Source organism: Phoxinus phoxinus (assembly GCF_949152265.1).
Source record: "Phoxinus phoxinus genome assembly, chromosome: 1".
NCBI lineage: Eukaryota > Metazoa > Chordata > Actinopteri > Cypriniformes > Leuciscidae > Phoxinus > Phoxinus phoxinus.
In genome coordinates, this window is record NC_136876.1 from 14699018 (window position 1) to 14725254 (window position 26237).

At 41.2% G+C, this 26237-nt stretch overlaps 2 protein-coding genes across 2 annotated transcripts; one reads left to right on the top strand and one right to left on the bottom strand.

The window, feature by feature from the left end:
* Nucleotides 1-14763: 14763 nt before the first annotated feature.
* Nucleotides 14764-22167, bottom strand: LOC307002541 (uncharacterized protein). The gene is made up of 7 exons (XM_079620250.1): nt 21927-22167; nt 17162-19342; nt 16866-17075; nt 16475-16770; nt 15981-16237; nt 15455-15703; nt 14764-15361 (listed from the first exon to the last, which is right to left on the bottom strand). Exons 2-7 carry the CDS (start codon nt 17547-17549, stop codon nt 15319-15321), a joined length of 1443 nt encoding a protein of 480 aa, XP_079476376.1. The 5' UTR covers nt 17550-19342; nt 21927-22167; the 3' UTR covers nt 14764-15318.
* Nucleotides 22168-24395: 2228 nt separating this feature from the next.
* LOC307005919 (uncharacterized protein) lies at nt 24396-25856 on the top strand. The gene is made up of 4 exons (XM_079626452.1): nt 24396-24528; nt 24657-24917; nt 25027-25119; nt 25489-25856. The coding sequence occupies exons 1-4, from the start codon at nt 24399-24401 to the stop codon at nt 25755-25757; spliced, it is 753 nt and encodes a 250-aa protein (XP_079482578.1). The 5' UTR covers nt 24396-24398; the 3' UTR covers nt 25758-25856.
* The last annotated feature ends 381 nt before the right edge of the window (nt 25857-26237 follow it).

Sequence of the window (26237 nt, forward strand, 5' to 3'; positions counted from 1 at the left end):
ATTACGTAAACAGATTACTTTTTGATCTAACAAGTAATGCATTACGTAATTAGATAACTTTTTTGATGAAATGAGTAAAGTAATGCATTACAAGTCATACATTATGTAATCACATAACTTTTCAATGTCAATGAAAATTACATTCTAATAATACAAATACATTTATTTACAGTAAAAAAAAAGTCACTGCAGATGAAGTATTTTACAGTATAAGTATGAATGAAATATAGCCATTGGATGCATGAGGTCCACTATAGTGGACAGGTGATTCATCAGATTTTTCTCCCAATCTAAAATGGAAAAACTTGGAAAATTTTACTGTGATATGACTCATTAGATATTGGTTGATGCTGCAATATTTTTTTTACCTACAAGAGTCTCCTAGGATAGAAGGAATGGGTGGATATTCCGGAGCAACTTGACATGTCTGACTGACCATCGGCCATCTTGGTTTGGAGGGGGGGAAAATCAAAACACAACGGCTTACAACTTGGTTGCAATGTATAGGATGATGCACCGAGGGTCCACTGAAGAGATTGATGTGCAACTTTGCAACTTTCAAGAAAATGCTTTTTAAATAGCTGTCCTGTAGTGACCACTGAAAGGGTTTTTAATAAGTGATGAAAAAATGTTTACCGTTACCTTTTGTAAACTACTGCAGGTGACATTAGCTGTTACACACCATTCAAGTGTTCTATAATGCGTTACTCACTGCAGTTGTCAACTGACTAGACAACAATATGTTAACTCCTAACTTACTTAATCACAGGCCACAGAACGTTCAGAAAAAAACGGAAATAAAAACTTGTTCACCTTTTTTCACTAAACACGCGTCATCGACATATCGTTGACCGGGAAATATGATTGAAATGAAAATCCATAGATTTTTGATTGACCGGGAGATCAACGGGTGCAGACCAACTGCTCCGGACACCGCTCATTTCTGGACCCTAATCAGGTAAGCTTGCTTAATGTTCGGTATTGTACCAAATCAAATAGCCCACTGTTACTCGGTTAGTGTAGTTGTGATATAGTGAATTTATGTTTGTTAATTTTTTCAAATATATTCTAGAATTGTTCAATGTTATTTTCTTGATGTTGTTAATATTGTTTAAATGCGTGTGCTTTAGGTAAACAAAGTAAGAGCGTTATGTGCAGGAATTAATTTAATTATTTTCATTTGGCATAGCAGCGTGATGACGTCATCGCGCGCACGTTGGTATGTGCCGCGCGCCTGTGATTTGCTTCATTCAGTATTAATACAGTGTTAAAGAAGCAACCACTGAAGCGCTCTCTTTCATTTTATTACTCTTTAACATTTTGTACTTCTTCTTCAGGTAACTAAAACACTTCGGTTTTGATTATTAACTTTGTTTATTACTATACTGATGAGTTGTGCAGATTGAAATGAGTTTGTTTTAGTGATACTATAGTGTGTCATGAGTTAGCATGTGTCTGAGCACATGTGAGCACATGTTAGCATCTATGCCTCGCGATTAGCGCGTTAGCCCGCTATACACGAGAGGGAGAGTCATAATTGCAACGATATTTCAATATATTAGAGTTTATACTGTTGTTTCAGTTTTATGAGTTAACTTAAACCTGCATTTGGGTAATTAACTCCATGTCTGATAACTGGGTTATATATTTCATTAGTTTTAGTCAAGCTTGTAAGTGACTTTATTGTAGGAAATATTCAGTCTGAAAATGTGTTTTCTGTTTGGAAATAACTTGAGATTTGAGTGTCAGTGTGCCAATTGTAAATGCCACATGCCCGTAGTGTAATGAGACATGCTTAAAGTTACTGATGTTAAAGGTCCCATGACATGGGGTTATTATATTATTTTATAATGTTTCCTGGGTTGCCCTTATAATGTTAGTATGTTTTTTAGATAAAAAATAGTCATAATTTAGAAACAAAAGGCATTTTTCCTAGCCCAGTTTTAGCCTCTGATTTGAACGCTCTGTTTGAAGGGGCGTGTCTGTGTGAGACTTCGGTGTAACCGGCCACTGCTGTGATTGGCTGACATGCTTGCATATGAAATAGCTACTTATTACATGTGAAACTCTCTCGAATACTTTTACTAGTTATTATACGTTTTTACTATTACAGCTATCGAGATTAACAAATCGTCAGAAGTTTTTAAAGTATTTAGATCTATTCCCATCACATAAAATGTTGCCGTGATGAGCATTGCGCAAGCAGATGAGTCTGTTATTGATCGCGAGAATGAAGATCGTATCATTGCAACGCAGTTTCTGCACTCTCTCTGCTTTCACCAATGCAAACACGATGATGTAAATACAGTAAGAGCTTCATGTGCAGTGTAACGTGCGTCATTGATTTCATAACGAGTTTGGCAAGTGTCTATGGGATTAATATCCTGCCATGATTCAAAACTGAAAATAAAGTTCTGAAAGGTTGAAACTAAGTGTTCGAAAACTCAAAATCGTAAAAAAAATTGTTTTGCAAGATCGAAAAATAAGATTTTCAAGCTTGCAAAATGAAAAAAAAATAAGAATATCTCTGCAAACAATTATGTTGTTTTTGAGATTTCCTTCTTCAGAACTGCAAAACATTTTTTACGATGTTGCGCAATTTTTTTTCCAGAGTTTCAAATTTGTCAGTGTTCTCCCACTGTATAGTTTGTTTTCCAGATTTGAAACCTTGAAACCCGTGATCTGAAAACTGGTGTGCGAATAGGTGAAAAAAAGTTTTGAAACTCTGAAAACTGAGGTTCGAAAGGGCGAAACTTATTACATTACATTAAATTTGCACTCATTTGCAGACTATTTTTTCAGAGTTGAGTTTACAACACCCACTTTGCGGAGATACGCGCACACAGTTGCGAGCTTGCGACTCGCGTGATTGTTGGCAGCGATGTCACGCAGGTCTGCTCTGAAACTCTGAAACTCAGACTGAGCGAAAATGAAGCTTCGCAACCTCGCAACTTAAAAAAAAGCCTGGAGGGAGGGCCTTTCTGCTCTTGGCCAATGCTTTGCTGTCTGCTGACGTACAGTCCAATCACAAGTCGTATTTACTGGAAAGGTGGCTTCTAGGGGTGTAACGGTACGTGTATTCGTACCGAACCGTTTCGGTACAGGGCTTTCGGTTCGGTGCACGTGTGTACCGAATGACCAAATGCAATATTTTGTGTGCGGAACATAGGTACATTTTCGTGTTTCCACACGAACATATTAAGTGGCAGAAGTCTCCGCGTTCAGCGCAAATCCCGCCCTGCAGCTGATTCTAAAGTTTTACCAGTGTTTTACCCGTCGTCACTGTAAACTAAACCAATGAAATAGACTGCAGGGCGAAAAAAAGCTTTTCCGCTCTGCGTGCGCCGCCGCACTCTCCGTTCCGTGTGTGTGTGTATGTGTGTGTGTGTGTCGGCCCGCTGCGCTCTCTGCTCAATGTTCGAGTCCGTGTTTGCGCTGCGCGTTCTGCTCTGTCGTTAACGGCCCAAACACTCCAATCATGTACCGATCACGCACTGGAAAAGCAAAGTCCGCTCAAATAAGGTGAAATTTCTCAGTAGTACACTTCTATTTGCTGAGCTGGTATAGTTATATATATTTGAGGAATTGCAATTTATAACAGCAAATTGTGCAATTAATTAGTTCATTTTTTTATCGATTCCCAGCCTTAATTTTTAAATATGAGCAGGCCTACAAGCTGGGATTGGTAATGCTGCACTGTAATCATAGTTATTTATTTATATTTTTCATTATATTTTATTATGTGATATTGGTTTGAGACTGAGATTATTTTATTTAGTGGAGAACTTTGCAGCAGTATTTTATTTCTTATTCTTTTTTTATTTTATATATATGTTATTATATTTTATTAAAAAGTGTTTAAAAAAGTGTAAACAAACTGTTAAAAAAAAGTTTATAGTAATAAACAACCTGCAGTTTAATGTTTGCATTTCTTTCCCTTACTGTACCGAAAATAAACCGAACCGTGACTTTAAAACCGAGGTACGTACCGAACCGTGATTTTTGCGTACCGTTACACCCCTAGTGGCTTCTGCACTGGTTCTTTGCATGCGTCCGGCAGATTGACCGTGACGATTGCTTCTGTAAAGAGTGCAAATCCTTCCTCTCATTACCATGATTTACCTTTTCCTAGGATGATGTATAATTATTTACTATGTTCTAGTATATGATTCACCATGATTTACCATGACTTACCATGTTCCAGTATGATTTACCATGAATCTAGCATGGTTTACAACAATTGAATACATTCTAGTATAATTTAATACGATTCTAGCATGATTTACCATAGTTTACCATGATTTATCTTAGTTTACCTTGATTTACCATGTTACAGGATGATTTACCATGATATACCACATTCTAGAATGATTTACCAGGATTCTAGCATGATTTACCTTATTTACTATGATTTACCATGTTTCTAGCGTTATTTACCATGATTTAGCACGTTGTTAGCAATTATGTGACGCATCAGAACAACTGAAGTGATAAACTCTGACAAAATATGATTGTGTTATAATAGTAATTGTTATATAAGGAATTTTTAGTGTCTAAATATATGAATGCAAAAGCACATGTGAAAAGACTATTAAAGTGTAGATTGTCCAGCAGAGGGCAGTAGAAGACCACTTATTGGCTCACTTTCATTTTTACAAGTCTTGATTTTTACCAGTATTTTAAGTGGTCTTCTACTGCCCCCTGCTGCCTCTTTATCATACTACTCCCTAATATTGTTATATAATTCATATTTAGACTTTATAAAATCATTATTTTAACATTTACAATCACATTTTGTCAAAATTCATCTATTGGAGTATTATTATTGACAATTGTGTCACATTGAGAAATGGGAATCCTGAAAATGAAAGTAAAAAAAAAAATCCATTTAAGAGCAGCAGGATTATATTTGTAATCTTTTTATCAGCTTTCAGCATTGGCTAATAAACAAATGCTTAAAGCTATATATTTCTTATTATGACATACGTGTAATATGTGTGTAAGCATGCATAATGGAGTTAACATGGAGAAACCGGTTTGCTTTAGTGCAAAAAAATACTGGTAAAAATCAAAACTTGTAACATGCTGAATCATACTAGAACTTGGTATATCATGGTAAACTATGGTAAATCATGCTAGATTCATGGTAAATCATGGTGAATCATATACTAGAACATAGTAAATAATTATACATCATCCTATAACAGGGTAAATCATGGTAAACTTTGATAAATAATGGTAAACTATGGTAAATCATGCTAAATGTATGGTCAACTGTGGTAAATTGTACTAGAACGTGGTAAATCATGGTAAACCATCCTAGTACATGGTAAATCATGATAAATCATACTAGAAAAAGGTAAATCATGGTAAACTAAGATAAATTCTATGGTAAATCATGCTAGAATCATATTAAATTATACTAGAATGTATTCAATTGTTGTAAACCATGCTAGATTCATGGTAAATCATACTGGAACATGGTAAGTCATGGTAAATCATGGTGAATCATATACTAGAACATAGTAAATAATTATACATCATCCTAGGAAAAGGTAAATCATGGTAATGAGAGGAAGGATTTGCACTCTTTACAGAAGCAATCGTCACGGTCAATCTGCCGGACGCATGCAAAGAACCAGTGCAGAAGCCACCTTTCCAGTAAATACGACTTGTGATTGGACTGTACGTCAGCAGACAGCAAAGCATTGGCCAAGAGCAGAAAGGCCCTCCCTCCAGGCTTTTTTTTAAGTTGCGAGGTTGCGAAGCTTCATTTTCGCTCAGTCTGAGTTTCAGAGTTTCAGAGCAGACCTGCGTGACATCGCTGCCAACAATCACGCGAGTCGCAAGCTCGCAACTGTGTGCGCGTATCTCCGCAAAGTGGGTGTTGTAAACTCAACTCTGAAAAAATAGTCTGCAAAGGAGTGCAAATTTAATGTAATGTAATACGTTTCGCCCTTTCGAACCTCAGTTTTCAGAGTTTCAAAAAAAAATTTCACCTATTCGCACACCAGTTTTCAGATCACGGGTTTCAAGGTTTCAAATCTGGAAAACAAACTATACAGTGGGAGAACACTGACAAATTTGAAACTCTGAAAAAAAAATTGCGCAACATCGTAAAAAATGTTTTGCAGTTCTGAAGAAGGAAATCTCAAAAACAACATAATGTTTGCAGAGATATTCTTATTTTTTTACATTTTGCAAGCTTGTAAATCTTATTTTTCGATCTTGCAAAACTTTTTTTTAAAAGATTTTGAGTTTTCGAACACTTAGTTTCAACCTTTCAGAACTTTATTTTCAGTTTTGAATCATGGCAGGATATTAATCCCATAAGTGTCCAGATAAACTCGATCGCGCTGTGTCCATGAGAAAATGAGCTAGGAAGTAGGGCAATAACCAAAGAGTGCTTTCAGTATTTAAGAGTCGTCTGAATGTTTTCCATTCAAGAGCTGTGATTAAGTGATTTTTCTTTCTCAGTTTAGATAAGCTGCTTCACACTTATGCACAGATCTCTTTTGAAATATAAGATTTGGTTTGTCCTGTCTGTTTAATACCTTAAGACATAACTGACTGTTTACATTAATTTCGCGTCATAAACGCATTTTGAGATGCAAGTAGGCTATATTTAACCACGTAGACAGAGTCGCTCACAGCCGCATGTGAGAGCGCTCTTCACAAAGCGGGCGTGAGTATTTGAAATTGAAAGCAGCTTCTGTCGATGGTTTTCATATTTTTATTTTTAATATATAAGCCAACTGCATTCCAAAAGACATATGATGCCTTTATAGAGCATTTGTAAGGAAAATACCGGCGGGCGGGACCGCGCACTACTAGAGTAACATCAAGCGCGCGTATTTCACAGCGAGTGCCATCTGATCTTCTAGTCAGTGCAATGAAGCCCGCGAATGTCCAATTCGCTTCAACTTTTCCGAACTGTAGACTATGAAAGACTATTTTTCGTAAGGTTTGAATGTGTGTGTGTGACAGAGGAATTAGAAGCAAGCAGAATATTGTTTATAAAGCACACGCAGCGTCATCACGCATCTGTGTTTAAAACTAAGCTCAGACTCGATTCTGAAATTATCTGAATCCATACAGAATCGTTGAAGAGAATCTATAACACAATCACATAAATTAAACAAACTGTTCTTTCCTGTAGCCTATGCCAGGCCTATATGCGTAGCGTGCCAAGTTGATGCTTCATCGGCAGTGCAGAATGCTTTACTATTGCGTGTCACGTGACCAGAGTGTAATCGCAACTTCTGCGATTACAAAATCGCGTTTCATCATATCGAGATATTATCGCAAATGCAATTAATCGTTCAGCCCTACTAGGAAGTATAGGAACGCGTGCGCGTGATTCCTACAAAGATTGTTCTTTGATCGCTTTCTGTATATAATTTATTCACAATTTAAATACGATTATTGAAGTGAAGTTTATATTTTAGTCACTGGCTTGACTTACTGAGGCATAAACAGCAGTATTGAACGATTTGAGAGAAAGATTACCTGTCTGAACTTGAACAATTACACATCAGAAAGTGTTGCTTGGTAACGTTAGCTCGATCGATTTATTTTCAGACGTTCGTCGAAGCCACCTCTATGACCCAAGTTGAGGAAACAGTCGTCGGTGAAATGTTTGCCGCAGACATGCAAAACTTTGGGGAGTTGTGTCGGCGCATTTCCAGAGAAAATGAAATCCACTGGTTCTTCTGGGGCTTGGATGCAGGAACTAAAAAAAGGCTTCGGTGTTCATTTGTACATCCAATTATTGAGCAATTATTATGCTTCGCTCGCTCAAAAGCCATGATATCTCCCGTGGACAAACTAAAATCGCGCGCACGCGTTCCTACTTCCTAGCTCATTTTCTCATGCGGGAAATATTCTCTGGGCGGGTAAAGCAGAGAAAGGGGAGGTAACATTTCCTCCGTATGACGTCATACGGAGGAGATTCAAGAACAGCCCGATTGAGCTTCCATTTTCTCAAAGGCATAGAAAGATAGCAAAAGCTCGATTTACACCGATTGAAATTTCTAGAAATTTGGGGACCATATACAGGCTAGGGGAACTCATATTAATGTTAAAAAACCTCAAAAAGTGAAAATTTCATGTCATGGGACCTTTAACAGTTAGTCATTACTGTGAAAGAAAAGTGAGATGTGCATTGATAATGTAATGTATTGAGGATCTGTAAAACATTTATGCTTTTATCATTTGCACGATTCAGTATTAATACAGTGTTAAAGAAGCAACCACTGAAGCGCTCTCTTTCATTGTATTACTCTTTAACATTTTGTACTTCTTCAGAGGTACTACAATTTTGGAGGCACCGCTGGGATAGATGTCAGACGGTTTATCCACCTTGATCGGCAGGGAACCGCCTTGCGACATTCATCCTTCAACTACCCAGATGTGTGTCAGTTGAGTAAAGTGACAAGGAGCATGCACTTGAGGTACAGAGGCAGCTGAGTTAAGCCAGATAAGTCAAAGTTCACGTTCGAAACGGTGAAACACTGCAGCAAAGATGGATGACTTGCAAAGTATTCAGGAAGAAATTGGTGAGAGACTGTGTACATTGCCAAGAGGAAAGTTAATTGAACTGAGCCAGTTTCTTGAAATTCACCTAGAAGCAAATGTCACACGCCTTTCCCTAGTTAGTCTTCTCAGTAATCACCTGCTACGAAGTGAGCTGGAGGAACTTTAGGATGGAGGCATGGCTGAACTATTAAGCATAAATGATAAATTGTGCGAAATAATGCTAGCCGATGTAAACATGAGTGAACCGAGCCCAGAGCCGGGACAGATAGAGGAAAGACAAAATGTAGTACACAGACAAACAGGAGAAATTAAGCACACAACTGATCCGCTTCCTGTTGTGCAACCGCATCCGACCGTTGCACAGAGCACGAGGCTGAGGCCAGCATCAGCAGACCGTGTACCAGTTAACTCTTCGCTGCTCCCTCAGGGACAAATGATACCGGCTGTGTGGCACAGGGAGTTTAAGATTTCTGGTTTTATCGGAGAGCCTGGCCAAAGAGACAGATTAACCTTTTCGAGCCTGGCACGTCAAATTGAAAGCGGACTAAATAAGGGCTACCCAGAGCACGAGATTGTTGATTCAGTTATTCGGGCCATTACACCGGGCCTTCAATTACGTAGCTATTTGGAAGGGAAAACAAATTTGACCCTGCCGATGTTAAGACGAATCCTCCGTCCGCATTACCAAGAAAAGAATGCAACTGAGTTGTATAAACAGCTGACTGCAGAATCACAGCGTGCAAAAGAAACACCCCAAAGTTTCCTCATACGTGTGCTTGACTTGAGGCAGAAAATTCTCTTTGCGTCACAAGAAGACGAGTCCGGTTTAAAATATGACCCAGCACTTGTACAGAATATGTTTCTTCACACTGTGTTGACAGGTCTACAAAATGACCGTATCCAAGGTGATCTCCAACCGTACCTGACAGACACCACAGTCACAGATGAGACACTGTTGGAAAAGTTGAATGTAGCATGTTCTCATGAGGCTGAGAGACAGAGTAAACGAAAGGGTGAACGAAGTGCCACTGTGAATGTTACTCCGTTAAGTGAACCAACTCCGCAGTCAAAAAGCAAGCGAAAACAGCCAAAATTTGACTTAATGTTACAGTTGAAAAGCTTAAGTGAAGTCATGCAGATCAAGGAATCAATGCAGCAACCCTCACCTCTGCCGCAACAATGCTGTGCTGTCAACAGTGATGTCTCGCCTCGGAGAGCAGCCCCTCAGTCCATCCCAGAAGAGAATCAGGTGCCACAAAACCAGGTCTGGAGGGCAAGTCAAAATGGAGGTGAACAACAGCAGTACCCATTTCAAGTTTCTCATTTCACACCACAACCATATCAACGGCGGATGAGTCCAATGCCAGTGCAGTATTTCCAGCCAACTCCTTCATCTCAGTATGCAGCTCAAGGGTTCAATGCGCAGTTTCACACAGAATCACAGTCATACGTTGTTGCAACGCCACAATCACAGTATTTCCAACCGTACCGACAGTCACGCCCCCCGAGGCCAAGACAGTGTTTTTATTGTCAGCAAGCGAGAGATCATCCCCTATGAGTGTAATTTAATTTCCAAGTGTCAAGTCAACAAACATTCGCCTGTGACTTCCCTGGTTGGTAAACAATGCTTAGTTGACATGTTATCTGAACGGACACAAAACAGAGGCATTGTGGGACACAGGGTCCCAAGTGTGCATTGTAGATCGACAATGGAAGGACCAGTACATACCTGGAGTAAAGGTGAGGGATGTCTCTGAAGTGACAGAGACCACAGACCATTTGAATCTCGTTGCAGCCAACGGTTCCAGCATGCCCTATGAAGGATGGGTAGAGATCACGTTCAATTTGGCTCCTCCTGCAAACAAAATGAAAGAATTAGTCATTCCTGTACTCCTTCTTAAAGGCCAGCAGTTGTCCAAGCCAATCATTGGGTACAACGTAATTGAACAGGTAATGAAACAAAGTGAAATGAGTGGGCAGTGTGATGTGAGCAAAGGACTGTTGAATAAGACTGTTAAGTGTGCCTTTCCGAGTTTGAGGAGAAGTAAAGTCCAAACGTTCATTAACCTTGTGACAGCTGAAAGGTCAAGTGAGTATTTAGTAAAGACGACAAGAGACCATGTGACTGTGCCAAAACATGCTATCATGCAGGTCAAGTGTCAAGTAAAAGCACCATGCATGAAGCAGGTTAGTGTCATGTTGTTTGAACCATCTGTCAATCCACAGTACCCTGATGGACTGGAACCCATTGAAACGCTCTTGACTCTGAAAAAGGGGAGCCGACCTGTGACCCAAATCAGTGTCCAGAATGTGACCGAACACGATATCCTTGTGGTAGGAAAGACTGAACTTGGGACAGTACAAACAATAAAGTCAGTGTTACCAACAACAGTGTCATCTGACGTAACAACAGCCAGTGTTAATGAAAGTGCGAAGCCAACAAGTGAGTGTGAGACTAATGGTGAAGGTATGTGGGACCCATCTGTGGACGTGAGTCATTTGTCACTTGAACAGCAACAGAAAGTCAGGCAAATGCTGCGAGAGGAATGTCAGTACTTCTCAAAATCTGATGAGGACATTGGGTGTGTCAAAGAACTACAACTGAGCATCAGGTTAACAGATCAAACACCTGTTGTGCGAATGTATACATCTGTTCCGAAGACGTTGTACCAAGAAATGAAAGATTATCTTCATGATTTGATCGCACAGGGGTGGATAGAAAAATCGCATTCGCCTTATTCGTCCCCAATTGTGTGTGTCAGGAAAAAAGATGGCAGTCTGAGATTGTGTATCGATTACAGGGACCTCAATCGGAAAACAGTGCCTGACCGCCAACCGATTCCAAGAGTACTGGACATACTGGAGGGCTTGGGAGGAAATAGATGGTTCTCTTTGCTAGATCAAGGAAAGGCGTACCATCAAGGTTTTATGACACCAGAAAGCAGACCTTTGACAGCCTTTAGTACGCCTTGGGGGTTATATGAATGGGTCCGTATCTCCTTCGGGCTCATGAATGCGCCTGCTGCATTTCAGCGGTTCATGGAAGGATGCTTGGAAGGACTACGGGATGACATTTGTGTACCTTACCTAGATGACATCTTGGTGTTCACAAAATCCTTTGATGAGCATGTTGAGGCGGTAAGGAAAGTCTTACAACGGTTGCGCTCGCATGGAGTGAAGTTGAAGCCCAAAAAATGCTCCTGGTGCCGGGAAGATCAGACCCTCCTGATGGTCTTGTAAAGCCCAGCCTTGGTGAGAGTGGTGTTACACCCAGGCTGGGTGCATGTCAGCTTGAATGACCACATGCGCAGTGGCATCCAGAGAAACAGCGGACACGCAAAGAAGGGGTCGGGCGACGCGGGTGGCTGACTGTAGATCAGCCGAGGTTGGCGAGGGTACCACCACAGACGCAACTCTGTGGTAAGCTGTGATCTCCCAGTGCGACCCCTGGTGAACAATGTACTGCCAATCCACTGCTGCTGCTCTTGGTTGAGGACTGCCCGCCAGCTCTCGGGAAGAAGCAGCTGCATTTTAGATGAGGACAAGAAAATGTTGAAAAACAAGAAAAATTTATTTTAGTAAAATACTAGTCATTTATTTTAGTAGCTTACAGTTGTGAATATCCAATTACTTTCTGAACCGTCGCCATTATAGGTAGACTCACCTCAGGACATGCATGCGCAGGCGGTGGACACGGGAAAGACTGACGTGACACAGCCTGTTCTTTGGTCCGGACAGCAGCTCCCGGTGGATCCTGGGGTGGGTCCGTAGTCGTTTGGGTGACTACAGGGACCTGTATGTCCAAGGCTTCATAACAATACATACAGAGAATTCATCCATATATCAGGCCAAGTATTAGAAGAGGAGATTAGATGTAGGCGAAGCATTATATTAATTTCAGGAAGTTCACAGTAGTTAAAGGATTAGTTCACTTTTAAAATGAAAATTCTGTCATCATATACTCACCCTTAAGTTGTTTCAAACCTGTACGAATTTCAAAAACATTATCGACCATTTATCGAACTCTTGATATCATTTTATCGAGAAAAAGTATATCGCGATATTTATCGTTATCGTTTTATCGCCCAGCCCTAGTTGTTATAAAGAAAAATGGGAGAAAAAAAGAAAAGTATAATATCATGCACACCACAATGTGAGAATAACACCTTTAAAAAGCCAAGAACCAAAGACATAATATTTAGGGGGAGACCAACATTCCAGGAAAACTGCAAGTACTGGACAAAGCATTCTTATCAAGAATACTGCGGTGGGGTGGGGTGGGGTGAGGTGGTGGTACAGCGGAGCGGGGTGGGGTGGGGTGAGGTGGTGGTACAGCGGGGTGGGGTGGGGTGAGGTGGTGGTACAGCGGGGTGAGGCGGCGGAGCTAGACACCATGAGAGGCATGGTGCAGCCACACAAATATGTACAGAGTTTCTCACCCAAAACCTACCTTATCCTCTGGACCGTTTGTCTGATGAATTTTCCAACAGAAAGACAATAATATTACATAGAACATTATTACATACAACATTATATTTATCTGATTAAAAAAATACTTATCAATGAATATCAGGTAAGTATCAATCAACTTACAGTTCTCGGTGGCGATGGCAACTGCGACAAGCTCTGCATCCGAGGGCTCTACGGGGCGCAGATCTGGTCGCAGAGCTGGTCTGGAAGCAGGCACCCCTTTACGACACATAGAAAAGTGTTAAACGTGGTCAGTGTTAAACGTGTTAAACATAGAAAAGTGTTAAACCCCGTTGCCTGCAGTTGACCTGGGGTCACAGAACGCTGCCCTAAAAATGCAGAGACTGCTGCACCAAGAGGCCTTTAACACCAAGCAAACAGTTGGGAATAAAATAACAATTGTACTTTATTAAATGAATTAACGGATCATCTTTACTGATAACAATACTTACCCTGAAGCTGTCTTAACCCCAGCAAGGGAAGAAGGGGGTGCAGCTGCCTCCTGGTCACGGCGCCCGATATATTTAAGGGCTGCTTCCATGGGGTCCCCGGGATTCCGGGGTGTCTGTTTCCGCAGCCAGTTGACATAACTGATTAAAAAAAATATATAAATTCATTAGAAATTGGATTCATCAATTATCACAAAAAATGGTCGGATGGGATGGCTCGGGCGCAGGGTGCGTCAGCCGGTTGCCCTGACCGTAGGTCCGTCTGAGGAGCCGGGAACTCGCCAGGCACGTGGAGGGTGAGGTCCTCCACCTCCTGCTGGCCGTCGGCGAACTCGTCCTCCTCAACGAGTGGGGGAATGTCCCCCCCCACGTCCGGAATGTCAGGGTCCAAGCTGACGTCCTGCAGCACTCTGCCCGTCTGGGAGTACAGGTACTCGATGCCGATGAGTTCCCCTGAAGTACAACAACACAAATCACATCAGTCAGTCAGTCAGTCTGGTACAAATATCATTCAGTGTGGACATGTGTAATTCAGGGTTAATTTGGGTAGATATAAAGCATTTAGTAGTGGTCAGTTAACTATTGTTGTGAGCTCATCTAAAGTGTGGACTAGTTATGCCTTGTAAAGCATTTACGAAGGAGATTTAAATGCTGTTAATATTTCTATGTTCTGTGTTACTGTGTTGTGTTTGTTTCTTTTATCAGTTTAGAAGATAAATGAGCATTTAAATCTCCTTTATAAATGCTTTACAAGACATAACTATTCCACACTTTAGATGAGCTCACAACAATAGTTAACTGACCACTACTAAATGCTTTATATCTACCCAAATTAACCCTGAATTACAGTAGAAAACATATTAATCATTTACTTACAATTTCTAAGTGATCTTATGAATCACTGACAACTCGCAAATAACTGGTTTGTAAATAATGCTTTACCTAATTTAGAAATGATAAATTGATAATTAATAAAGAATGACAATACAATTATTAAACACATTATAGATATGCTTATAAATCAAGAATAAAGCATTTATAGCTGTATTTATAAACTGCTTATTAATGTATATGAATGCTTTATAAATAATGAATTGACTGTTTACTAATGCTTAATTAATGATTATTTAATTAAGTATTTTTTCAAATACTCAATATGCTGCCTGTCTCTTGGTATACAGTAGGTACTCCACAAATGTTTGACAAAACAGAAACATACACAGACATGAGAAAAAACGATTTATTTATGAACAAATATTAACTAAAACACATTTAATACAAAATGAATTACTTATTATTAATCACTATCAATTTATTATTATTTTTTACTAAACAAGCTTATTGATACAATGCACTATTTTTTAGCAACATGTCCTTTCTTGATTTCCTCCATCCACTGCCCTACAGTCTTCCCAGAGGCCTTTGCACAAAAGTGGACACCCCGGAACTGGCTGTGGCCAAACTCTTTAGTTTTCGGGTGTCTGCATTTTTGGCAAAGGTACTGATCTGGGTTTTGTCTCTTCCTGCGTGTCAACCCTTGCACTGCGGCTGCTGCCTCTGCCTGGTTCTTTCTCCGCCACGCTGTTGTCTTGGGCAACCTTTGGTCAGGTGCAGCAGGGAGTGCATGTTCTGGTGGGGGTGCAGCAGGAGCTGCAGTATAGGTGAATGCAGGAGGAGCAAGAGGAGGAGGAGGAGGAGGATGGCGGCCTCGAACATGCTGTCTTGCCAGTCCAGATGCATCCTCATTGATCCCGAAGACAAATGCTGAGTGCGCATGCTGGACTGGTTGTCCAAGTTTTGACAGCATGGGTGGTAAGTGTTCAGAGGCCACCAAGGGAGCAGAAAACGGCTGAACATTTTGCTACAAGACCTCCTTCTTCTGCCTCTTCTTTCTGGCATTATGCCTACGTACAGAAAAGACGACAATTAGCATATGTAGATAGAGATGGGTGGAATGTGCAAATAGACAAAAATTAACATTTTATTCCTGAACCTACCACTGGGAGAGTGTAAGCTGATTTAGGTCGAAAAGCTTCAATCTACTCCGGGCCATGATTCCAGGGCTGTCCAGGACTACATCCCTGATCATTCGATAGGCCCGGAGTATGGCAGCCCACCGGTTCACCCTGACTCTGGCGATAGTCTGACCAGCAGGGTATATGCGACAGAGAGCCAGGCAGATGGCCTCGACCAGGCGACTCGCATTGGGCCACTGAGCTGGCCCACTGCCTTCACCAAGGAAGCATCTGGGAAGTGAGAAAGGGAGAAAACAGTATTAATCTGATTATTTGAAGAATATGGGACAAACAACTGAATAACACTGTAATGTTGTGAGATACAACTAATAGTGTATATAGTTAATCAACTAATAATCTAGCTCTCTCCATGAAATAGACAGCTCCAATAAATAAATAAAAATCTCTTGACTTTATTTTTATCTAAGTAACTTAAAGTACAAAGAAAATAAATACTGTCTTGAAACATATGAATGCTCCAAAATAATGGGTCAGTTTGGAAACGTACCGCTTCAGGCTTTCGATGCCTGGGGTCACACTGGTTGCAGAGTGGCTGACCTTGAACCTGCCCTTCAGCACTCTGTCACGGTGGCGAGGCGGGTAGATGAGAGGGCCCTTGTCATGCTCTGATAGGTCCCACAGAGCGACAACCTCATCTACCTTGTCCTGTGTGACAAAGCCCTGATGGCGCAGGTCAACCAGACTGTTGGCCAGCATGACAACATGCTGATACCCAGCTTTGCCATCTGGTCCCACACTCTCCACCTGGGCATCAAAAGAAATCATTTCACATATATATATTATCACAGTCATATCATTCTCCAATATCAAAGTAACATAATATTTCATGTCCATAGGGTTATTTATTTGGTATGTAGCAGTGAAATATGCGAAATAATCTACAGCTAGCCATTAATTAATAAAAAAATAACCCCTAAATGCAATATCAAAATGATCACCCCATAAAACCTCATTGTTAATTGCTAATGGGTATTTATTTACCTGGCTCTGAGTGGCTGTCTCAAGCAAGGAAGACTTTGCTGGACCTATCTTGGAGGATGACAGACCAGGAGGTTGTAGGGCCGCTGTCTGTTGCTGGATGGGCTGCCGGGGATTGCAGGTGAGCTCCATAAACTCCACGGGAACATCGAAGCCCAAGTCCTCAAACCCCTCATCACCCTCCAGATCACCCTCCTGGTCTTCATCCTGAAGCCCATCTGGGGTGTCAGGATCGGCAAAGTCTTCCTCAAGAGCTCTATTTGATTTGGAATAAAGGTATTCCACACCAATGAGCTCTCCTATAGAAAAACAGAGTGCGTAATGCAGATGTTTTAACAACACATGGGTGAAATACAGCCGCTACCCATAAGTAGCATGTGCATGACCACAATACCTGAGTATTCGCCCGGGCTGGTGTACTCTTGAAGCATCCTGAAGCCCAGAAGCTGCTCGCTCAGGACGTTCAGGTACTGCTGCATCTGCCCGCCGTAGCGGATGTTCTCTCTGCTGCCACCTTCCACAGCAGCGACTCCACGTGCTTCGTTCCACTGCACCAGCCCTTCGAGCAGGTACACTTGAAAGTGCAAGGCACTTGCACTTGTACCTAAAAGCAAAGGCAGAAGTGATCACCAAGAAAAACACTCAGTGTGCACACACAAACAATGCACATTATTTTTGTGTAATGCAAACCTGGTACGAACTCCAGGGACGTTGTGCCACGTGCACAGCGGTACAGAGGCAGATTGACCCCTCCCTTGGTCACCTCTCCTACCTTCCTGTACAGCTGTACACCTGGCGGGTCCTGGATGCACTTTATGTGCTGCTGCTGGGTAACCCAGATCTCCTGCATCCTCAACTGGTCCAAAACCCTGATCCCAATGGTATCTGTTGCCCCCATGAAATCTTTAAGCAGCTTCTGTATGAGCTGCTCAGTCTCATGGGCCCCACGAGTGCGGCGGCGGCAATGCCTCGCTAGTTCTTTGGCGGTGGGCTCGCTGCCTGTCGCCCGCTTGGCCTCCTTCAGCCTCTCCACATCAGAAGCATCCCACTCGAAGATGCTTGCAGAGAGGTTTCTCATAAAGAGGCTTTACAGCGGGTGGCTGTCTGTGGTTACTCCCACGGCAAATCGCCGCATGAAGTGCCACACATCCAGCCTGACAAGCAGCTGGTCCCACTCTGTGAACATAGCGGCTGCCTTGCCTTTGCCCGTGGAAGAGCAACAGTCACGGTCCACATAGAGAACTTCTGGAGGTGCTTCCCCGGCTCTGCGGTAGCGCTCCACAAGTCCAGAGCACAATGGAAGCAGACCATCACCCTCAGCCTCCGTAGGGACACACATGAGGACCTGCCCAAATTCATTGCCCACGTCTGTGACCCATGCTGCTGTTCCAGCCGCCTCACCAGCGAGCTTCTTAGTGACCTGAAATAAGATTTTAAAGAAGCGTTGATATGGAAAGCTTGCATAGCCTGTGTCTGTGTGGCATATCTCTACTAATATTGAAGTTGTGAGTTTGTGTCCTCTTACCTTTTTTTTGGAGTCCAAGCCACAGTGTAAAAAGACCCCATTATTTTTAAACATGCAAAAAAAAAAGCCAATATTATCCCGGACGACTAGAAGGTGTAGTACACCTCATACTTTACTGTTTCCAAAACCATCCACCTGAAGGCTGATAATACATAATGACAAAACAGGTTATGTAATGGACAAAAGAACAGTATTCTGTAAATTCTGTAAATTAAACCACAAATGTAAACCCACAAAAAAATAGGTAAAGCCCACCTGGAACATCTACATGAGCAGCTGCAGCAAGCAGATCTTCATCAGACAGTTCAACTGCTGCAGAAGCTGAGCAGGAGGCGACCACTGTTAATATTAGGATGAATGGTGTTAATAATTACAAGTCAACTCATCTTTGTTTATAAAGCGCTTTATACAATATAGATTGTTTAAAAGCAGCTTAACAGTAATAAACAGGGAAATAACAGATCCAATGATGCAAACTTTATCAGATATGATCATTCACATTCTACTTTGAAGCAGCTCTAAAAAGACATTAGTGTCATTATTAAGCTCAAGTCAGCAGAATTACAAGATGAAATTCAAAAACAAACAAATGAAGATAAGTGAGATTCATGCCTGGAGGCGCTGATGCCATCCTCTCAGCATCTCTTCTCCTTAAATAGACCTGCAGAGCATCCATTTTAGTCCCCGGTCTGGCTACTTGCTTCCTAACCCACTTGGTGAAGCTGAAAAAGAGGGACACACAAATAAATCAAGCCCAACACAACAAATTCTTAACTGCCTGCGTCCTCTGTTAGACATGTAAACCATACCCTTTTCTGTCCCGATCCACTGCCTCATACAGGTCCTTGAAAGAGATGCTGGCAAATTTCCCAAAGCCTATTCGCATCTGATCTTCCTGGGCTGGTGTGCCAGTGCCCTCACGAACTCGGCGCTCGCTAATGGCAGCCATCATGTCAGGGAACAGGGCAGAATAGCGAAGCAAAGCATCCTTGTTCCCCATGATGGCAGACTGGGTGGTGTCTCCTGCCTCACGCTCCCGTTGATGGACGGCCAGCACCATGGAGGCACACCCAATATCATTGGATAATAACCATTTCAAGGTTTTACCCCGGTACTGGCCGAACTGCAGGGCGCTCTCGCTCAGCACGAGCTGGTGACTGGATGTGTGACACCACCTTGTGCTGACACACGAGCGATGGCCTCCTCCTTCACCCTTAAAGCAGCCATGAGCGTCCCGGAGTAGGATTTCTCCTATACACCACCGCGAGCGCCGCTGCCTCAGAAGAGGGCTTAAGGGTGAGCTCACCAGTGGACTCTCTTTAAAACATAGGGTTGAAATCCATTTTCTACAAGACACACACAAATGGCAATCAAATCAAAACTGTCAAATTTTCTTTATATTGCAATCATTATGATCAAAACCTGTAATAATTGCTTTAGAAAGCTCATTGCTTCTGTCTAGATGAATACATGATTTTTGCTACCTGCATGATTTGTATTATCCAAGAACTGTACGTTTTTGACATGGGCATTATTATGACAGTCACCTCTGATAACAGATAATATATTGTATATCAATCTGCTTTGAAACGATGTGTGTAGTGAAAAGCGCTATACAAATAAATGTGAATCGAATTGAATACTTTTAAGTAAAATGTACTAGTATTAGTAAGTAAAATGTATGGCATTATGCGTTAATTTACACTCAAATAAATCTTTTCGAAATATTAATTCGATGCCCATAAAATCTTACAAAACCACAGAATTGGGGAAAATGAACCATGGTTTTTAACACGGTAAATAGATCAAGAAAAGAAATCAACACGACAAAGCCATTGCTTCATATTCATTATATTTCAACCGTAACATTTGGAGTAAATGTAAATACGAATAATAAAAATGCAAAAAGTTGTTCGCCCTCACCCTCACCTCTTACTTTATGAAAGTTCGACGCAAAAAACGAATAAACAAACAGACAATTTAAAAATCACGTGGATCCGTAATAAATAGAGCATCACAGTCCCGCCCACAGCCGGTGCCGGAAGTAAAAATTCAATACAATTTCTCCATAGACATTTGGGGTATAAGCCATAAAAACGTAACCATACATGGTAGACTTAAAACCAGCAACGGCTGTACTAAGCGATTGTATATGCTCAAATAAACGCCAAAAGTTCATGGGGCACTAACCTTGATTTGAGATAAATGCCTTTTATTCGCGATGTCTTGGATAAGTACTTCATTACCCACAATCCTAAACAATCCCACAATCCCACAGTGATGCATCTGATTGGTGGATGTCGTGTAAACCCCGCGAAGGTCAGAGCGTTGCCATGGAAGCAGGATTCTAACAGTAGAGACCAGAGCCCGTCTACATTCTCTGGTAGAGACTTGAACGGACTGTTTTCTTTAGCGGAAGCCATATAAATAGTTTTTAAATCAATACATTCCTTTTTAAATTAATATTTTGTGTCAAATTATTTATTTATTTGGTAGGTAGCCATGTAATAAGCGGGATAATGTATAGCGAGTTGGTTGTTATAGCGAATACAACTCCCTTCAGGCTCCGCTTCGGGCTCATAATCAGCCTTTCGCGAGTTGTATTCGCTATAACAACCTTTACATTATCCATTACTTATCGTTCACTTTAGATAGGCTACTGTAGCCTTCATATGGTATGAGTCATATCAAGCATTTTATGATGCCACTGTCAAAACAATATTAAGCCTAGGCATACCTCTTCATGCATTTACTGAACATTTGTGTAATAATTCATGGCAAGTTAATAAACTGAATATGACGGTCCAAGAGCAGACCATGCAGCGGTCCATGCATCAGACCGGTGGCGCTGTGCACTTTCTGGTTTGCTGACCATCACTTTTTAATTTTCACTTGTTGTGGATATTAAGAAAATAAATTAAATGTTATTACAATTAAGGATGAACTATAACATCATGAAAATGAGCATGGACCTCAACCTGTCCTGTCAGCAGAGTGTCCTGTGTCATAAAGGGCTTTGAAATAAACACACAAACTAACGTTACTGACTGAACACACGTGTGTTGATGACTGAGCTGCATGTTGCTAACGCTATCGTTAACCGCTTTCACACACGCACACAATATATTATTATTTTTATTTACACGATTATTACTGAAATAACTGCTATTAACTACACATTTACTATATAAAATTCACTCAAAAGGCTCTTTTGCGGCTGTGGCTTCAGTCGACTTCAGTGAGGCGCGGTGGGTTATGGGATGAGTAGTTCCTTCGCTCGGAAATTAAAATATGTACACAGTCTTGTACCTTTGCCTTTTTTTGGATTTTCTCTTCGTTTTTTTACTCGAAATGATATGTTGTATGCTTATGAGTTCAGCCATAGCTGGTTATCCTCAGACATGCTCTAAAACTCTTTAGATACGGATTTTTCCAAAAGTCAATGGGAGAAATGAATGGGAAATTTACTTCCGGCACCAGAGCTCTCTCGGGCTGTGGGCGGGACTGTGATGCTCTATAGCTGTCTGTCAAATCGTCAAAGCACTGCGTAACGTTAGAGGGTCCCGTCGAGTAGGCCTACTGTTGCAAAAATGAATCGTAGTTTTCTACTAAAGTGTATTATAATAACAAAGTACAACAACAATACAGTAACCACGAACTTACCATTACTTTACTACAGTAATACAAATGTATGGCATTATGCTTTCATTTTTTCAAAATATTAATTCGAGGCACATAAAATCTAACAAAAACGCACAGAATTGGGGAAAATTAACCAACAGTAACTATAGATCAAGAAAATAAATCAACACGACAAAGCCATTGCTTCATATTAATATTTAAGATCATATTTCAACCGTGACATTTGGAGTAAATGTAATTTAAATATGAATAATAAAAATGCAAACAGGTGTTCGCCCTCACCCTTACCTCTTATGTATGAATGTCCGACCGACGCAAAAAAAATGAATAAACAAACAGCTAATTCCAAAATCAGTGAATCCGTAATAAATCGCTCTGTGTTAAATAATCAAAGTAACGTTACTGCGTAGTACTGTTATGCAATACCTCCCCCACTTCGCAAAATGCGCTCGGTAGCGGTCCCGCCCACATGCCAATCAGGATGCAGGCTAAGTGGAACTTTCGAGAAGGACCAATGACAAACCTCACATCATGATCTAAGTACTTCGCTGCGACCAATGGCGAGCAAGTGGACGGGCCAATCAGAACGCTGGGAACGTGGAACATACGGAACTATGTGGACCCGAAGATCGGCTCGCATGAATATTAATTATTAGTTATTAATTATGAAATTACAGTAATTATTAATATTTGACACTGTATCAAGTGAAAGAAACAGTGTTTACGCGTGCAGTACGCAGCCTTGACGCTAGAGCGCAGCCTCGCACTGCAGTCTGGCGCTAGAGCGTCTCACTGGAATTTACTGAATTTACATCTTTAACAGAACAGAAACATTTAGTTTCCAATCAAAAACACTGTATACGTATTTGTAATTATTGCATTTACCATCCTAATGTTTCCTCAGCCGATTTAATCAACCGTATCTTAATCTGTATTCGCATCGACATCGTGATCATTCTGAATCTCTGTTCCCTTCTCCTCAAACTAGCAGATATCGACACGAATTTGATCCAATATAAACTAAACGCTAATGTATAAAGTCATTGAAATTCACTTACCATGCATATGTGTTGTTTTCGTTGGCTTGGCTGACAAATTTGCGTCGTTGTGGCTTGTTTTTCTTATAGGCTATACCTGAAAACACAGAGCGAAACCGAGAATTATATACACTAAAGTGTATTTTAATATTCACCATCCACAAACAAAACTCAACCAACGGTGTTACTTAATAAATGTCTTTACATAAATTAATGTCTTGCTTCGTATTTGAGAGCAATTCGCTTTTCATTCAGGACTAAAACTTTCTCCATTCGAGCATGACAGATCCACTGTCAAGAAACATTTTAAAACTCGATGTTCAAAACAAAATTATGCCAGAGTTGAGACTGAAAGGTTAACTGTCTTGTGTATCGCTGGGTGGATTTGTCAATAATTGAAACGTTATTTCTCTAAGTTTTCATGGCTGTTTTCTGCAATTGTTGGAGTATTGAGTGAAAAGGACAAATACAGTTTAAGATTTCTGAGACTTTATTAAAAAAATGAATTGCCAGTCGTTTAACATTTCTATTGTAAAACAGATCAAATATGAAATGTTTCGCTATACACACTTCCACCGCTACAACTATAATGCTGCGTTCACACCAAGCGCGAATATGCGTCAGGCGCGAGTGATTTCAATGTTAAGTCAATGGTAAGGCGCGTTTAGGCGCGTCTGGAGTTCTTGCGGCGCGAATGAGGCGTTTGGCGCGGCGCGGTAGACGCGAATTCGCCTCATTCGCGCGTCTAGTTCGCGCGAATGACGCGAATTGAGCGTTTGGCGCGTTTGGCGCGATACGCGCGTTAAGCGCGAATTGTGCTTTTTGTGCATTCACGCGTTTGACGCGAATTCGCGTCTGCCGCCCGAGTTGAAAAATCTGAACTTCTGCGTCAAATTCGCGCCGCGTTAACCAATCAGGAGCCTGCTTGATGTTGTGGCGGCAGGCCCGCCCAGAGTCATTAGGCTTGTTTGAGATGAGCAAAATCTGCGCAGAACCGATCACCGGTGATCAGCGCAAGATGCATGCCGGTTAGAAATGTGTCCGAGTGCGGTCCGCCTGGCTCTGATGCCATGCTGACGTATGTCAAAAAACTCTCGCGAGCGCAAGGCGCACGTGTCGGATTCTGCAGTCGCGCGCAGTTGCTCTCCACCGACTGCGCTGATCAAAAGCATGATGGGAAACGACTTGCTGACGACACAGGTTGATGCTCATTGGTTTAAACAACCATGATGTAATGTTCTCTTTTAAAATGTTTGATTTTAAAACTCTGATATCATGTTTTATGTGTATAAATTATGTGTGAATATTCCCAAACTCTCTGACAATGCGATCTCTATATGGATTATGTGATTATGTTATTTTTATTTAAAAAAATATAGAAACACATGTCTGTATTAAAGAAAAAAATATATATTGATAAACACGTATTTGGAATGGGATTAAATAAGTGCTTTGGGTGTCTTGTTCATTATCTATTTATTTTCAAATAAAAGCAACAGAACTTAAATTACATCCAGTTTATTAGCAACACTCTGCACGAGCGTGAATCCCGTGAATCCCGCGATATCCATCTTTGATCTCACAGGTGTCAGATCCACTGCGAGAAGAGAAAACTGTCCGGCCTGCCTGCGCTTTTTTCACTCCTCCCCTCACTGCAGCCGCCTACTCTCGCATACATTTCAGGCGAGGCAAGGCGCATCTCAAACAAGCCTATTCATTCAAAATGGAGGAACGAATAATTTTAGCTGTGAGCAGTCGGCCGGAGTTGTACGACACAACTTCGTATATATACAGAGACAGAAATAAAAAGGACCTCGCTTGGAAGAGTGTCGGTGAGGAGATTGGGCAACCTGGTAAGTTGTAAATAAGTTACACATTTCACTTTTGAGTCACGTACAACGGCCTTCCCGCCGTTTTTTAAAACTATTTTCCCCCTAATCTACAGCTACTTTTCGCTAAACAAGATAATGTGTTTATTCAGAGGACATGTGCAGGAAAAAATGGAAGAGCCTCAGGGACACGTACCTGAAGGAGAGGAGGAAGGAGATGGATAAGAGGAGTGGGTCAGCAGCAGGGTCGGTGAAGAAGTGGAAGTACTCACTGATCCTGGGATTCCTCGACCCCTTCGTTACCCCACGGGAGACCACCAGTAACATGGGGGGGGTCAAGGCCCAGGTCATTGAGTACAACCACCCCAGGGACCAGGGAGAGGGAGAGGCGGAAGTAGGGGATACGGAAACAGGTGAGTTTTCAATTAAGCCAGTTTACAAGGCATGTGCTGTCATTGTTTACAGATGAAGAGTATAATGTAATCTCTCTATGACTATTAACATGTAATATTGTCTTGACAGAGCCTACTGATGAAGAGGCTGATCTGAGATCCCCTGCCGCTTCTCCTGTCTCCTCAGTCCCTGGTCCTTCGCTCCCTGCTGCTGCACCCACAGGTGTGTGAACATGTCACGTGCAGAAAACATCAGTACAGTATACACTCATAGCTTTAACATTCACTAATAATCATTGTATTTGTAAATGCAGACTAAATTCTATTGCAATGTATGCAACCAATCATCTGCATGCTTTTTAATTACTGTTCATTTGCATGTTTATGTTCCTGATGTTTATATGTCTGAAGTATAACTTTATGTAAAATGTTAAAGCAAGTTCAAAATAATTTCACACTTGTATTTAAGCACTGGCTGTGTCACTCACACAGGCACAGATATTATTCTCCCAATATCTAGACAATTGTGTTATTTCAATTATCATCTTTCTGTCTTCTCATTGCACTGTGTGTTGTATTTTTGATTTCACAGGCCAACAGAGGAGGAGAGGCACTCGGCGGCCGCGTGATGGTACGTCGGAGGTGGAGCAGACGCTGCTCGAGCTCCTGAGGCGTCCTCCAGCTCCAGCTCCACCTCCACCACTACCACCACCACCGTCTGCTGACGAGCACTTCCTCCTCAGCCTTCTGCCTTTTCTGCAGAGCATGCCGCCTCAAACAAAAGAAATGGTTAAATTTCAAATTTATAAATTGGCGATGGAAAACAGCACCGTTGTGCTAAATTTGGAACTAAATAATTAAATAAATTAATTAAATAAATAGAGGCCGCAGGCTCTGCAGGAAACGCAGAATGCCCTCCTTCCTCTTCTCCTTTGTTCCCTGAGGCTTTTCCACCTTCCAAGCGAGGTCCTTTTTATTTCTGTCTCTATGTAAATTATAAATAAATTAATAATAAATTGAATATAGACTGAATAAATTATTTTGAAATATGACAATGCCTAGTGTGGTTCTAATGCACAACATATACATCATCAACACATCATAACTTGATTTTAATATATGACACATTCATTTTGTATTGAATGCTATTTATTCCATATCTAAATCTTAATTATATGAAACATTATTATAGTGTAGTGTGTCTACTACACTATACTGTCACTATACACTATAGTGTAGTGTGTCTACTACACTATAATAACAGAACAATAATAATTATAATAGTGTGTATACTTTAGTGTGTCTGGACAGTGTTGTGTGAGGAAAACAAAGAAATCACAG